We start from the raw sequence: 15,651 nt of genomic DNA on the forward strand, positions 1-15,651 counted from the left end.
ACATAAGAATTTAGGTTTTTATGTACAAGTGCTTAATCTCAGACTAAGGTAATGGGCTACAACATGCTCAGTGGAAAACAGGACAAACAGGGCTGAGACCGAATAAAATAGCAGAAAGGGGAATTTCAGTGCTGTCTTCTCTTCTGTACCCGGGTCAACCAAGACATCAGCTTTGAGGTCAACACTGTCACTGGCTAGAAATTGTGTACCAGAAGAAGGAGGTCTGCTTGAAAAATACAGAATTTAAAATAGATGAAATTTGTAACTGTGTCATTGTAAAAACATTTGCACAGCTTCATTTTTTCTTCGATTCGAAGCTTGTAAAGCTATCCAGTGCAACATTGTGCAGCGTAAACCTGACTTGAAATTGAGCCTCGATTTTAAAGACTTATAAACTCACAGTGTGACTTCATTTGAATTTATCTTCAAGGATAGAGCCCTTACTGTGTGCTGTTCAAGCAAAGGTTTATGTTGAATTTTCATTTCCCTGCTTCGGTACATACACGGTGTGACCACCTCTCGTGGCTGCTAAATCTTAGTCAAGCAGTAAATTCTGGGTGGTTTGGACACAAAGGCAGCGAGTAAGAAAACAACTGTTCACAGATCATCTATTAAGCATCGCCGTGGGAGCGCGTCGCTGTTTGGCAACGCCTCTCAAGTCTCATAGCTCGTTAGCTGAGCCCCAAATATTAATCAACCAAAGCTCCAGTTTTCTCAGTTTCACATCACTTCATGTTTTTGATCCTCACTTCCTGATACCTTCTTGAAGATGTTATTTCACAGATTTTGTCCTATTGTTGTCTGTTTTTTTTTATTTTTTATGTTTTAATTGAGGCAGAGCCTGCAGGAGAAGCAGACTGTTGTCAACTCACTACAGTGAGAAGTGTAACAACAAACTAATACAATAACAGCTGCCCTATGCCATCGATCTATAGGAAAATGTAGTAATCCACAGATTTAATGACACTAATGTTTATTTAATGATAATAAAACTGATACTGCTTCTGTATGAAGGGCCAAGAGTGCCAAAATGAAGTAAATTTAAAAAAAAAAATCAAAAAAAATTAAAATCTGTCAATAATTAATTAGAGATAAATACATATATTATTATTTAAATGTCTTGATGCATGCTCAGTCATCCAGGTAAGTAATTCCCAAAAGGTGATTTACACCTACAGACCAGTGGACACTCTTTCAGTGACAAGGATGTACACATCCTGGACAGGGAGGAACACTGGCTTGAGCACGGAGTCAACGAGGCTATTTATGTGAAAAGGGAAAGACCACCTCTGAATCGAGGAGGGGGCCTAAGGGTACGTCTTTCACCATCTTACAATGCTGTGACTGACATGGTACTCATGGCCATTGATCAGTGGTCTTTGATCAATGGCCATGACGTGTTTGAGGGGAGTTATTATTTCACGTCACTATGAGCATTTAGTAACACATGAAAGGAAATCCTGTTCGTGTGTTACTCACCAGAGCATGTCGCATAAAAAGAGATAAAAGAGGCAAAACCATGCGCCATAGTCAGGAGTTAACATGGGCAGGATTTTTTCTTTGTTTGTTTTATTGGCACAACAACAGGACTGAGGTGTCCATAAGTTGTTGGCATCTGTCCTACAGAGGAAAATGTCTGTACTTTTGTCATCTCTGCTACTATTAATTACTATATTAATTAATTAATTAATTAATTAATTACATATTTAATTATATTTAATTATGTATTTAGTTAATTCATTTTGGCACTCGTGGCCCTCCACACTTCTGAGGGGGTGTTGGTCTTTTACACTTTAAAGCCACTTTCAGCTGCTCACTTATTCACAAGGGGTCACCACAGCAGGTAGCGCCGCATGTCTGATTTGGCAGATAAATACTCACATAAAGTCAGCACCACTAACACTGATCAAATACTTCGTATATTTATGTAATATATTTACACATGTTTACTCAGCTGGAGGAAAACCAGTTAGTGTGTGAAAACATCTGTATAATCTCCTCTGTGGCTCTGTAGATGTCATATTCATTTCATCAGTGTTGGTGCCCAAAACTTCACTAAATATAACACTGTCCTGCACTGTAATACTTCCCTGTCTAAGCCTCTGCCCTCAGTGTTTTTCTTTCTCCGTTTTGAAAGAGGGATTCTGGTGCACCTCTTGGTCTCGACAAATAAAATTACAATAATCCTGATTAACAGAATCACAGCTTTATTTCATGTTTGAGCCCCGTGCTGTTACACTGTGCATTATCGCATCATTGTGCAGGACTATCACTCATGCTTGGTCAGGACCTGCAGGTTTCACATTGTAAGGCACTGGGTAGGCCCTTTTAGCATCGTTTGTCAGCGTGCAGTGACTCCAACAGAGTTCAACTGGAGTCCCAAATGCAACAAAAAAGGAAAAGTCAGCTAAAACAGTAAAGGTCAAGTGATACCAAGAAGATTTCTGCAGGATTTTTCTATTTTATTCTTTCACACAATGAAAATCGGCCCTAAAAAGGCACATCACTGTGCAGGGGTTCTGCTTGTGTTTAAGTATGCTGAGACGGGGTTCTTGGCCAAGAGTCAGTGTGTGAAGTTGTCACTGTAGATTGTCATCATACTTATGTGACAGACACGTCATAATATATAACAATAACTACCTGTCTTCACCAGCTCCTCTCCTATATGCAGTCTCCCATCTACCTAACAGCAGTGGCACCGCCTAATTTTGCTGTTCTGACGATCAAAACAATCACAACAACCTCAGTGATTTAAAAAAAAGTTTTTATAACAGATTGGAATAATAATTGGAATAATTACAGATTTCAACTTTTACTCCATCTCAGCAGAGGTGGGAAGTAACAAAGTACAAATACTTCATTATTGTACTTCAGGAGAATGATCAGGTGTCTGTACTTTTACTTTCACTCCCTACATTTTGAAGCAAATAACTGTACTTCTACTCCTTACATTTTCAAAACGGGCTCGTTACTTTTGCTTTGACATTGAGGGGAGTCATTATTAAATGGATTTGAGCCTAAACAGTAACACATGACAGGCAATCCTGTTTGTGTATGAATCACCAGATTTACTCATTTTCCTGTTTACAGATAAAGACATGCAAGTACACAACAGAAAATAGAGCTATTTTTGACTTTCTTTCCTTTTCTCTGTTCATTTTCTACTTAACTGATTCAAGCCGAGTACATTTATTAGAATTGAAATGTATCTACTAATATTATTTATTATTACATCAATATACCACAAGGTTCAGTTAGCCTTGCACAAACACATCAGGTATAAATGTCCTCGAAAGAGCTACTTTTTACTTTCTTACTTTGATTGCAGAGAAAATACTCAAAGTTTTCACTTTTACTTGAGTAAAGAAGTTGAATCAGCACTTCAAATTTTAGTGGAGTATTTTCCAATAGTAGCATCTGTACTTCTACTTAAGTACAGAGCTATCTGTACTTTCGGCACCTCTGCATCTGATATTCTTGTGTTGGCCCCGAATCACATCTTCTACTAACAATCTTGGTATTATTGTTTAACAGCATTTGAATTTTAAACATAACATCTCTGAATCCATCCAGTCCTGTATCTTACATCTGAGAAGCTGCAAAAAATCTGAATCAGCCAATTGGAGATTTTATTACACCCACTTTAAAGTCTGAATCACGAAATACTGTAAATGTCATAAAATTCTTTGTTTTTTAAATGTCAACTGTTTATTTAACCTTCTGACAAACTAAAAAAATTAAATTAAATTAAATATTAATTTGCACATGTGGGTTTTAATTGTAAGTTTTAATAATTTTTGCTATATCTGACACTTTGTGCAATTTATTATTTTAAATGTATTGTTCATTTTTTACACTAATGATGCAGAGGTCTACATACAGATTACTGTAACTCGTGTTTCACGTGGGCTTCACAGTCCTCCCTAACCATCTTCACTTAGACTGAAGTATGCAGCAGCTAGTGTCCTTGTGTGGCTGCATTTCAATGATTATAATGAAATAAGAAAGTAACTGTGTGTACTGTGTGATGGGATAAGACTCCATATGAAAATAAAGTCTGCTTCTTCATGTAATAATGTAATACTGCCCTTCCTAGTATATTATCTAATTGTGAGTCAGAGAATACAGCTGGTTGCGTCTTCTTTCTTGGCTCTACAAGTGAAGCACTAGTTTGACTTTCTTGGAACCAGTTTGTCACTTTGGGTAAATATGAATGCATTTCAGGGTGAAGGGTGGTTGATGCGGTTGACACCTGATGTTTTAATGAAACGCATCCAAGTTAAGCTTTCTGAGTATAAAGTTTCGTGTTAGCGCACACTATCGTCTGTTCATCTTTGTGTCACGGTGTCAAGTTCCTCATAAATGGAGATGGAGACAAAGTTCCTCATAAATCAAGTGGCCTAACTTGAATAACAGGACTAAAAGCGCTCGGCATTTTGATGTCCTGACATTGTTGTGACGCAGCTGCTCACTCACATGGCCATGCTGAACTGTTCCAACCACTTCTTTTTCAGGTCTTTGGTCTTGAAAAAGAACTCAAAGCCGCTCTGGCCCTGGTTATGAGTGAGGTAGAATCCGTAGGACCACTGCAACAGAGAAAAAGAAAAACACTTGACTCACAAGGTGCAACAATGCCAAATAAAAAAACGGAGGGTTTCGGAGAAAGACGAACAGAGCGGGAGAGAGCCGAATGAGACAGGATGCAGGGAGACAGATGGAGACAAAGAGATGCAAAATGAAAGAGGGATGCCTCAGGGAGAGCAAACACAAAGGCTGAAGGGTTGGAGGGCAGAAGAAATGACAGAAAGAGACAAAACATCGAGGCAGAGCGTGAAGGAGAAAATGAGTGCGAGGTGGCTGTGCCATATAACTGCTAGGCATCAGACTGCATGCACAGACCCAAGTAGTGAACAGGCCTGTAATCTGTTACCATTATCCACTTCAAAGGCTAAATATTAGTCCATTAGCCTCTGTGTCAACACAGGCATCTGGGGTTTTTTTAGACAACATTACAAGACAGATGCTCGAGAGATGCACTTTTTATGACTCGCAGTTGTGGTTTTGAACTTGTAGCACTCAGCTCTGAAAGCTAAAAACAAGCCAAACTCACAGCGCTGTCAGCGAAGCACAGCGGCTCATCTTCTCTATTGAATGAAAAGAGAAAAGGAAAGCAGCGCTCTACAGAAGCATTCCCAGTGGACACCAACACTTGCACTCAGCAAAGATATCATCTAGCTACCAATTTGTAAAGAGAAGCAGGAGGTGCTTGTCTGTCTTTCTGTCAGTTCCTATGCTTTTGCTTGGCCTTCAAAAGGATTACACACCAAGGCTTATAATGTCAAATATTTCTTTGTGGATCTTGCCAAAATATCAATTATTTTGACCCATGCTTATATCTTTGTCATGTGAATCAATGTCGAGAGTGAACTGTGGTATTTCAGAAAGATTATAAAATGCTAGAGACTAACTGGTGGTGGAGTTCAGACCCATGAGTACTCAAAAGTCATTGCTACATTAATACATGAGTAGATCTACTCGATACTCATGAAACATATTCAAAATTCACTCTTTATTTTTTCCCCCGTACTCCCGGAAACACTCCATTAAAGACAGAAACACCTATGATAATTAGCAAAGTGCCAGCTACAACACACTGACTTATAATTAAACATGTAATAGGCAATTTTTTTGCGAAAAGCAATATACTGTATTATTTGACAGTGTTTTGGGCATTTTTATGTGACAAAAAGATGTAACACTGTGATATTAATGATATAGCCACTCACATGTTTATACAACGAGACAAGCCCAAACATGTCTGAGAGTGAGAGCTGCATCCCAGCCTCACAACAATTTAGCATCTAGAAAGGGAGCAACTACAAAAACCTTCTGTATTATCAAAAATTGCAATATTGCAAATTTCATTAAAAAACATCTTGATACAATATTGAGGGAATATTGTCCAACAGTAATGTTGACAGTAAAGCAGTAATCTTTCCTTACAACTAGCTGTTTACACACTCAGAAGATGCTAAGCGTCATTAGCATTAGCATTAGCATTTACCTTTTTGAGATATAATCCAGCCTAATTTGAACTCTGTACTAGTCTGGTATTAATGTAGCACTTTTTGATTTTAGCTGAGCACTCAAGAAATTGTGGCTACAAATCCAATCACAGAGCCTTTTTATGTGCTCTGTCTAAGATTCACACGTGTTGGATCTACTGGAAGCGATGCAGTTAGTCGTAGCCAGGGATCAAATAACCGACCCTTTAGTTCCGTGCTGCCTCCTGAACCCCAGCTCCCCCTCCTGATCATCTTTTGTCCTTCCCACCCCCAACAGGTCACTCCCTGATCCTGGTTTAGCTTGAGGTTTCTTCCTGTTAAAAGGGAGTTTTTCCTTTCCACTGTCGCCCAGCACTTGCTCACATGGGGTGGTCAAGTTGTTGGGGTTTTCTCTGTATTATCGATGGTCTTTACCTTACAATATAAAGCACCTTGAGGCGACAGTTGTTGTGAATGTTTGTGACGCCCTGCATGTAATTATTTGAGCTTTGATTATTTGCTACAAAACCGTAGGCTATAGCATTGAGAAGTTGGCTTTCACACAATGACGGTAATTTGGCAAAAGTTTTCTTATTGTTGTTTGCATTTGGCTTATGAGTTAAAGGAGTTTAAGACTCTTTTACCTCCAGATGACTTGCACATAAATGCCGCTGGTTTGATGGAGGTTCTTATTGCCACTTCCCTCAGACACCACTGTCACCTCCATCATCTCAAACATAAATATGTAATCAAACAAACTGCTTTATATCCATCAAGTCAGAGGTGAATGACGCAGAGTTGGCTGTAAGTTTCATAAAATATAACCATATAAACCCATATGGGTCTAAGCTTCCTAATGTCTGCTATTTACAGCATCATTATTACCCAAATCACTGTTTCTTGGAACGCCTTAGATATCATTCCTCATCATGATTGGCAATATTTCCCCCACTTGGCATTTAGTATTCACCGTGTGTTTGTGTGTAGTCAGGCCCAAAGCGAGGTTTAATGATAACACCATCTGGGAGGAGGCAGACTGTTGTAGTCCGACACTGTGTCAGTGTGATCCTTGCAAATGAACAAGACAATGTAAAACATGTGCTGGAATAAGCGTGCACCAAATTATTTAAGAAAGATTCTTTGCAGCTGATTATTTCATTGTTTATGTCGCGAGCTGGAAAGATTTTTTGCACAGAACCTATTTAAGCAGCACATTCAGGGACTCGCGGCACAGACGGCAGCACCGGGGCGGAGAGGTTGCTGTTACAGGTGGTTAGAAAATAGCTGTGAAGAAGCAAGTTGAGTCAATTTCGTGAACTCGCATTTAACTGATAAATTGTTATGGCGCCTCATTATGCAGAACTAGCGCTGTTAATTGGTTTGTCAGGAGTCCAACGCGGTTTCGGAGCTTTGCTGACTCAGTCGTAAAGAGGCGATAATGGGCTCAACAGTGCAAGACTTGCCTCCATTATAGCTGACTGGTTGTTATATCAGATTGTTGTTTTGTTCTGTTTTGTTTTACAGCACAATAATAAGCAAGTTTTGTTATTATTTTATTACTTTTTCACATCGTCTATTACAGCAGCAGAAAAGCCACAATGTAGAATGAAGTCGAGCTAGGACAGACTCGATGGCACGGAGCCCTGGGTGAAATTAAATGTCATCTAAAGCTCTTTTTAGCTGTTATAAAATCACTGTAACTCACAGCTTAAAGTGGGTTATTGCTTTCTGAAAGATGATAACACGCCATAAAATTAAAAGCTAAATGTTCAGGGCATATTTTCTTATTCAGTTAATGAAGCGGATCAGTGCGGCTTCAACGGGACTTAGTCACAATCATACTTCTCTGTCAGCTGTGATGTGTCAGGTCAAAGAAGTTGACTGACATTTTCTTCCACAAGTCAGTCTCCAGCCTAATCAACCAGTTTTTAAAGCGCTTAACACGCTTGTTTTTGTGCAGCTGTGAGGAATAAACCCTGTGCGGCTGGTAGAGACATAAAATGCCAGCGTTGGTTCATTTTTGACAGCTTGATTGAATTGTGGCTAATGTTTCCGCGTGTCTGTGGTACAACATCACCACTGTGGCCTTGCCAAAAGTGGAATAGAGTTACTTCTTTTGGAACCAAAGAAAGATAAAACAAAAAGAAAAAAAGGACTGAGAAATGCCAATATCTTTCCTGAAAGTAGAAAAGCATGTTCCTTGGCAGGTACATGCTAGCTGAATTCACCTGAGAGACTTATTCATGAGCAGTGTGGGGGGGTCCTCACCTGGCCATGTTCTACAACATTATAAAATTCCTCATGTCTTTACATAATAAAATCTGAACACATCTTCTCAATATTGATGCACCATTGTGTTTACTGTATTACTCCTGAGTGATTGGTATATGTGATGTGATGCACAGTTCTTCTATGTATTTGTTCACTTTCCCAGTTCCCTGACCTGATATTGAACTGCTTCTCAAATACCATTAAACACTGCTGGAGGTCATTCAACAGCCAGCTCTTTCTTACACTGAACGCCTGTCAAACATAAGTACACCTAACATCTAATAGTATTAATTAACATTATGTAGTATAGAGTCATGCGTACAAAGATTCTCAGTTACCTGTGTTTTATTGAGACATGACAAATCCGAATGTCTGCAACAAAACAGCCCGGTGTTATTTTGGCTCTGCAAAAACCTCATTTAAAATCACGTTTACCTCTTGTCCCTATTTATAACCACATACTTTTATTATTATTGTTCAAAGATTTTAGAAAAGTATGGCTGATGCCCAAGAAGGGCCTGGGTTTGAATCCACTGGCTGGAGCCTTTCTGTGTGAAGTTTGCATGTTCGCTCTGTGCCTTCATCCAACACTATTCATTCAATTTAGTTCAGCAGTTGCCTCAAGACACTTTATTTTGTAAGGTAAAGAACCTACAATAATCAGATGACCCCCTGTGAGCAGGTACTTGGTGACAGTGGGAAGGAAAAACACCCTTTTAACAGGAAACAGTGCAAGGTTGTGCATGTGAGCATGCAGCTGCCTCGCTCTCTGCGTTAGCCCTGTGACAGAGTGGTGACCTGTCCAGTGTGCACCCTGCCTCTTGCCCTGTGACAGCTAGACTAGGATCCCACATCAGCTCTTTATGGGCCCTTCAGCTTTCCACTCTGTGAAAGCTTTTCTTATTCAGATTTCTTGAAATCATTAGAGCCACACTGCTTTACGAGCTGTAATTTCTGCACTTTGTGCCTGTGTTGCGCCTGCAGCAGATGCCCATATAGATCCAGGTTCAGCTCATTGCTAGTGATTTACCAATTCAATATTTGGATCAGATACTGGTTCAGTCCAGACTCACAAAGCTTGATACAGTCTCTGACACAAGGGGGCCGATCGATTCATCAGTTCTGTATTCTGTGTTTGCTAAGCAGCAATGCACCATGTGTTAGTGGGAGAGCTCACATAGCGAGGTAACATTAAGGGGTTTGTGGTTTGGAGGCATTTTCACACCTACGATACCAATGGTTCTCCTTCATATGTTTGCGGTAGTTTTTCATTTAAGCGCACGCTGTGGTCAAGCAAGTTGACAAGATTTGAAAGCTCTAATGATTTCCCTATTGGCCTCTCTCTCTCTTGTTTTGTTTGGTGTAACACATGGGAAGCTTTTATTACACCTGCAGTAACATAACGTTTGTCATCAACTCGATTAATATCGATTCACTACACCTGTCTGCTGTCAGCTACACGTGACATGCCAGTGTGTGTGTGAACACACTCACACCAACAGCAAAGCTAAAGTAAGAAGCTAAAGCTAAAGCACGATTGTTTACTATTTAATAATGATACAAATTCAGTAAATGCATCTTAGACATATTTATTGGCTGTTCGTGTCTGTGTGTGCACAGACCTTTCGGTTCTCTTTGTCCGACGTGGGATTGTTGGTGACTTTGAAGAGGTGCAAGTCGATCACTTCTTTCATCTCGTAGTTGTCTCCTCGCCGCTTACAAACAATGACCGCAGCGTCAAACAGGAAGATGTGCCTGCAATCCAAAAATGTTCCAGTAAATTCAAGCACATCTCACTTAATAGTTCATGTTATTCACACCGAGGAGTTATGTCAAATTCAGTATTTAAGGCAAAAAGTGATTTTTATGATTCTAACAAGCTTGAAGGTCAATATTTGGTATGACCACCTTTATTCTTCAACACAGACTGAACTCTCTTTGATGATCTTCTACCTAATCACATGAGCCAAGGTGTGAAAACAGGTGAATTAGAACTGAAGAAGCTTCTCGGATGAGAGGTGAAACGTCTTCAAGCAACTTAAAGAAGTCCAGACGCTTTTCTTTCCAAGCTCCTTAGACTACGATGACCTGGATGACTGAGAACCTTCACAGACATATGTGTATTCTGGCATATCTCAGCCTCTTCTCCCTGTTTCTCCTCCTTAAGTATGGCTTCTTGACAGCCACCCTTTCACTGAGACCATTTCTGATGAGACAAAGGACCGGATATATCCTTCAGGTCTGGTGTCAGGCCTTTACTTTCTAGATTTTTGCAAGATTTTCAGATACGGTTCATGTGCTGTAGGTAGTAGTTTGTGCAGGTACCACTCTATTTTTAAAGACATGCTGCACATCATGCTGAGGTATGCCACCTTTTTAGCTAACAACTCTTTGGGAGTCAGTTTGTTGCCACTGAAATACTATTTCATGTCTGTCAGACCGACTCAACTGATTCACAGTATCAACTAAAGAAATCAGAAAAAAATCCATGTTTTTAAAACTGGTTCTTTGCTAGGGTGTCTGCTTTGTGTTGACACAACGCTGGTTCATCTCTTGGGTGAAGTGCCCTTTTTATGCTTGAATTGTTCGCAGGTCAGTGTTAAGTGGTTTAACAAATAAAGCAAAAAAACATTCCTGTGAAAATGTTCAGGTACAAGGACTGGACTGAGTGACAAGGCCTGGAGAACTATTACTCAAGACAAAAGAAAGTCTGGCTCCTTGGAAGCAAAATATAAAGAAATGAGGGGTGACACGAGACTTTTGTAAAGTAGTGCATTTGGAAGCAGCCGGCTTCTGCAGTTCCTGTAATGGCTTTGCAGAAACTCTCAGGCTGGCTGTTATTTTAACAGGCAAATTTAAGTTTCAAGGCGTAGCTAACAATACAAAATCTCTCTAATGGAAAAAGACGCCCAGCCCAGTTTCATCTATATGACTGGTTCAATGTTATTGTTAAGCTCCTAAAGAACAACAGCATAAGCTAAATGCTCATAGCATGTGCTTTGTATTAACTGAGTAATAATACTTCACTGGCTTCAGTTTGCACAAATCTCACAGGTTTAGTCTGAAACAACAAGCGTAACACCTGATTCCATTTCGACTGCAGTCATCCAGCCATTCGCGGCATCTCACCTGTCCTGCTTGGCTCGTTTGTCCACCGAGGCCACCCGTACTTCCCCGTCAACTTTGGGTCTCCCGTAGTTACTCAGACGCTGATTCTGCAGGCGAGAAAAATGAAGGTTATCTGGAGGAAAGACATTCTGAAAAGCTGTCAGTCATTATCTCAAAGAAAGCTGTACCCTACCAGATTTTCAATGGATTTCTGGTACTGATCTATTTCTCGCAATGTCTCGTTGTCCCTCTTGACTTCGTTAACATACTGCGCCAAATCCTACACACACACACACGCACACACACACACGCACACACACACATGCACACACACACATGCACACACAAAGGAAAACAAAGAAGCATCTTTTAACTTACTTACATACGGTACAGAGTATCCAGCTGTGCCGAGGAGTTTGTTTCTTTTATGTGCAGTTTTATGTCTCTCTGTTCCAAAAAGATCTTGTGCAATGAAATAAACTTGACTTTAATTAAGCTGAGCGTTCAGCTTTACTGAACAGATTTTCAGGGTTACAAAATCAGGACTAAACACTGCATTCACTGAAGGCTTCTTTATTTATCTGCAGTTACAAAAAGTTGAGCAAGTGAAATGAAGTGGAACTTTTTATGGTAACTTTTTTAGATATTATATGGTGACCCCTGAGGTACAAAACACACAAAACAAAGCTGCGTTTATTGTTTACAATGGAACCAGAGTCCCCAAAACACATGAACAAACTAGGCAATTATATTCTGAAATGTTTTTCTTCATGTTTCTAACGACCACCTTCAGCTCTCAAAACACAATTATCATGTCAGGTACCCTAAACAAACATGAACGCACCTGTGTTTCTTACCAGAAGGAATTTTGAGTACAATGTGAAGTAAAATCAAAATAACATTTTCTGATATGAGCTGTTTTTTTTGTACATTTTATTAGCTCTTGATGGGTTGTTCTGTGAAACTAGTGTTGGGGGTATGTATTTCTTCATCTGCATTCAGTACTGGGCTTGAGTCTTGAGCCAATCTGCTTCCGATTGTCATTTACTTTGAAAGTGGAAACAGCAGATGAACTGAAGGACCAGATATCTGGTCCTTCAGTTCATCCACCTACTGTTCAGGCTTATACTGAAGCCTCATCGTTTCTCATCAAAAGAGCCCATGTAGCTTTGTCTGCACTTACCTTTTTAAAACTCTTATTTCTCTTTCATTTTCAGGATTAGTTTTTGTACGTTTTGGGTGAATGGCCCTGTTCTGGACCTTCAGTGCACCCAAGGATAAGAGCATATGAAAAGAAAACGTACCTTCATTGCATCTAAGGCGGTCCGTAAATTCGTCTTCTCAGTGCCATCGTGGGTGTGTTTCACAAGCTCCTGTTGGACAAAAAAAACAAACCACAAACACAAAGTAGATAAAATGTGAAAAGGAGGGAAAGGCTGTGAATCATAAAACAAGGGTTACAGAGATATACACATGCCACACGCCACGCGTGGACTGGAGGCTTTAGCTTTCCAGATACGACAGGAAAACGGCCGCTGTGGAAGTGAATCAGATACTGCGTATGTGTGCACTCATCTATTGCAGGAGTGTGTGCGCAAGTAAGTATCTGAAATTGCTTGGCGGTGCCTCGCCGCAGCGTAAACAAGACATCTAGACCTCGGCGGCAGAGGATAAGGAAGGATGCCATGCATGTCCTTCACACGGGCGCACACCCACTGTGTCCACACACACTGAGCCGCTAAGGGAGATATATGTGTCCGCTCGGCGCTGCTGAAATCCCCGGTGTCAGTCAAGCTCGACCTGGGCATTATTATCACTAGCAAGACGACAGAGGCCTATTTATCAAGGCTTGCTCCCACCTCCACGCAGCCCCCGAGATACACAGTAAGGGTGTGGTCACACTGATATCGGGGGCCCGTGCACGATGGACTCATTCAGGGAATCGTGTCGCTGCAGGTACAGCGGGAGGGGGCCCGTGATGAGCGGAGGCAGCGAAGATGAAAGAGCAAGAGATTGATGAGAAAAAAAGAGAGAAAGAAACCAGCTAAGAGAGGTACTCGGGGAGCGAGAGGAAGTGACAAGACATTAGTTGTACAGATTCTGGCTGTCACCGTGTGGGAAAGTAACTCAGCGGATGCTTTATTCGCTGCAGCTAGCTATTACCCGGCTGTTCCGAGGGGATCTCAGCCCATGTTGACACAAACAGAATCACTTTGTTCCTACAGATATATTTTTTTTATTTTTGGCGCTACTTTCTTGTTGCTTTTTATGGAACCCTGTTGGAATAAGCACATTTCTGCCTGAAAAAAAGGAGTAAATGAGCGCTTCGAAGTGAAAGAAGCAGCGCACGCGTCGACTTTGCTGTCATCCAGCTGCAGACGCACAGATGACTATAATATTAATTGCTTTTCTATATAAACCCTCCTCATAGATTCAACACGTGCACACACACAGCTATCATGAAGAGAGGAGAAAGCATGATGGAGACATTGTTAACTGTCACACATTTATGCATACTCTTCCCTGCAACACAACTGGTTTGTCTCTGGGATTGTGTGAAATGTGTCAAATATGTCCAAATGAAAATAATTGAAAAACTCAACAGGCCATTATATGTGGTCCATTCAAAATGTATTATAAAAGACAAGGATGGCAAGGTTTTGGATGATTAAAAAGGCCCAAATGGGGAATGTTTTCGTTTTCGGTGACACATTAGTAACTTGTCGCTGACTCTGGCCGAGCTTCCAGCGGTTCAAAATAATACTTCCCCTTTCTGTTTGTTCGTCTCGCTGCTTATTTATCTTGTTCTGTCTGCCGCTCTCCCTTTCAGTCCCTACTTCACTTTATCTATTTTCTCTCACCGCCTCCTTGATTGTCTCCATCAGATGACAATTACGTGCGGGTCGTTTGAGACTCGCAGTCATCAAGGAGCTACAGGAGCAGAGAAGAGCCCCGGAGCCTGAGCAGTGAAGGCAAAGAGGAGGGGAGCAAAAGAGAAAATGTGGTCAACACTGCCTCTGGTGGTTGCAAGGAGTAGTGTCAGGGAGTCCACTTGCTTATAAACTGATTTTATAATCGAGAAGAAAACAAACTTCTCTCTCTCTCGGTCACAGGGATGCAGCTGTAAACTCGGTGAGCTCCCTGTCACTTACAAAGACATCCACGAGAACAGTAACTGTGCAGCTGTGAAGCAGGAGCTTAGGTAGAAATAAGAGGACGCTCAATTAGACAATCCGCAATCATTTGTGAGTTATAGCATCTTTTCATGTCTCTTTTATCCCATACATTATACCACAAACTGCATCCTCGCCTTATCATTCTGCCTATTTAACAAAGTGAGTGACACAAAGCAAAGATGACACAGACATAGAAAAGTATCTTAATCTCCAGGGATACACATTTAAAATGTATTTATAGGCCAGTCCAGGTTTAAAAAATATTAACTCTGATGGTCTACAGACAGCAAGATGCTGTGTGAGGGCCTGATGTCATCTACGTGATACAAAAATAAAACATATTTTAAACACTATAAATGTTTACTGCAAAGGGTTCAAAGGTTTGTTCAAGAAAACTTGGGCTGAGATTTACAAGCGAGGATGCACTAGGACGGAGTACAGTACCTGCAGGAGGAGGTGGTACTTCAAGACTCGCTGCATAGGAACCACTAGCAGATCTCTCAGTGTGAACTTGCCATAGTTGGCTCTTTTTGAGCATTCCTGCACAAAGACAAGGATCAATAAAATACTAAATTCACTTTGAAAAAATGGTTTTATTTTACTTTCTAGAAGTAAATGCAAGCAAACTCGAGCATCACAGCTTTTTAGAGTAATTTCTGCTTCCAGCTGCAGTGTCATCACCGGCAATGTCTCAGGTAGACACTTGAGGGCGTAGTCTGACCATCCTGAGAAGCTGTGGAAGCAAACAGCTTCCACTGCAGTGCACAATAACCACTCACTCATCCTTTAAGAAGAGCACAAAACTATTTACCTCTAGCTTCATGCGTACGTCTTCTCTGTTTTTGCTGATGTCATCGAGGGTGGCGATGGCTGTCTCCACATGGCTGCAGTATTTCCCATAGATCAACAACCTGGGGTAGATTTGACAAGTGAAGAAACTACAGCAGGACTGGAAAGAATTCTAAACACAACATGTAGGACTTTAAATGTTTTCTCAGTCTTCACAGTGATGATCTTAGGTGCGATACATAGGTTCACACCTACACACTGTT

At 40.7% G+C, this 15,651-nt stretch overlaps 1 protein-coding gene across 2 annotated transcripts in view; it reads right to left on the reverse strand.

Annotated features, from left to right (window-relative positions):
• Positions 1–15,651, reverse strand: part of vav3a (vav guanine nucleotide exchange factor 3a) — a 90,240-nt gene that overhangs the window by 25,614 nt on the left and 48,975 nt on the right. For both annotated transcript variants that reach the window (XM_086307001.1, XM_086307002.1), the window contains exons 9-15: positions 15,411–15,510; positions 15,044–15,139; positions 12,728–12,796; positions 11,617–11,703; positions 11,445–11,530; positions 9,938–10,070; positions 4,477–4,586 (exon numbers count right to left, since the gene is read on the reverse strand). In XM_086307001.1, the coding sequence (XP_086163127.1) occupies positions 4,477–4,586; positions 9,938–10,070; positions 11,445–11,530; positions 11,617–11,703; positions 12,728–12,796; positions 15,044–15,139; positions 15,411–15,510 (681 nt within the window). The remainder of the gene's footprint in view (positions 1–4,476; positions 4,587–9,937; positions 10,071–11,444; positions 11,531–11,616; positions 11,704–12,727; positions 12,797–15,043; positions 15,140–15,410; positions 15,511–15,651) is intronic.

This window comes from Aulonocara sp. 'chitande type north' Nkhata Bay, linkage group LG9 (assembly GCF_057382095.1).
Source record: "Aulonocara sp. 'chitande type north' Nkhata Bay isolate Kocher_YH1m ecotype deep benthic linkage group LG9, A_spYH_male_GT1.1, whole genome shotgun sequence".
In the NCBI taxonomy this organism is placed as follows: Eukaryota; Metazoa; Chordata; class Actinopteri; order Cichliformes; family Cichlidae; genus Aulonocara; species Aulonocara sp. 'chitande type north' Nkhata Bay.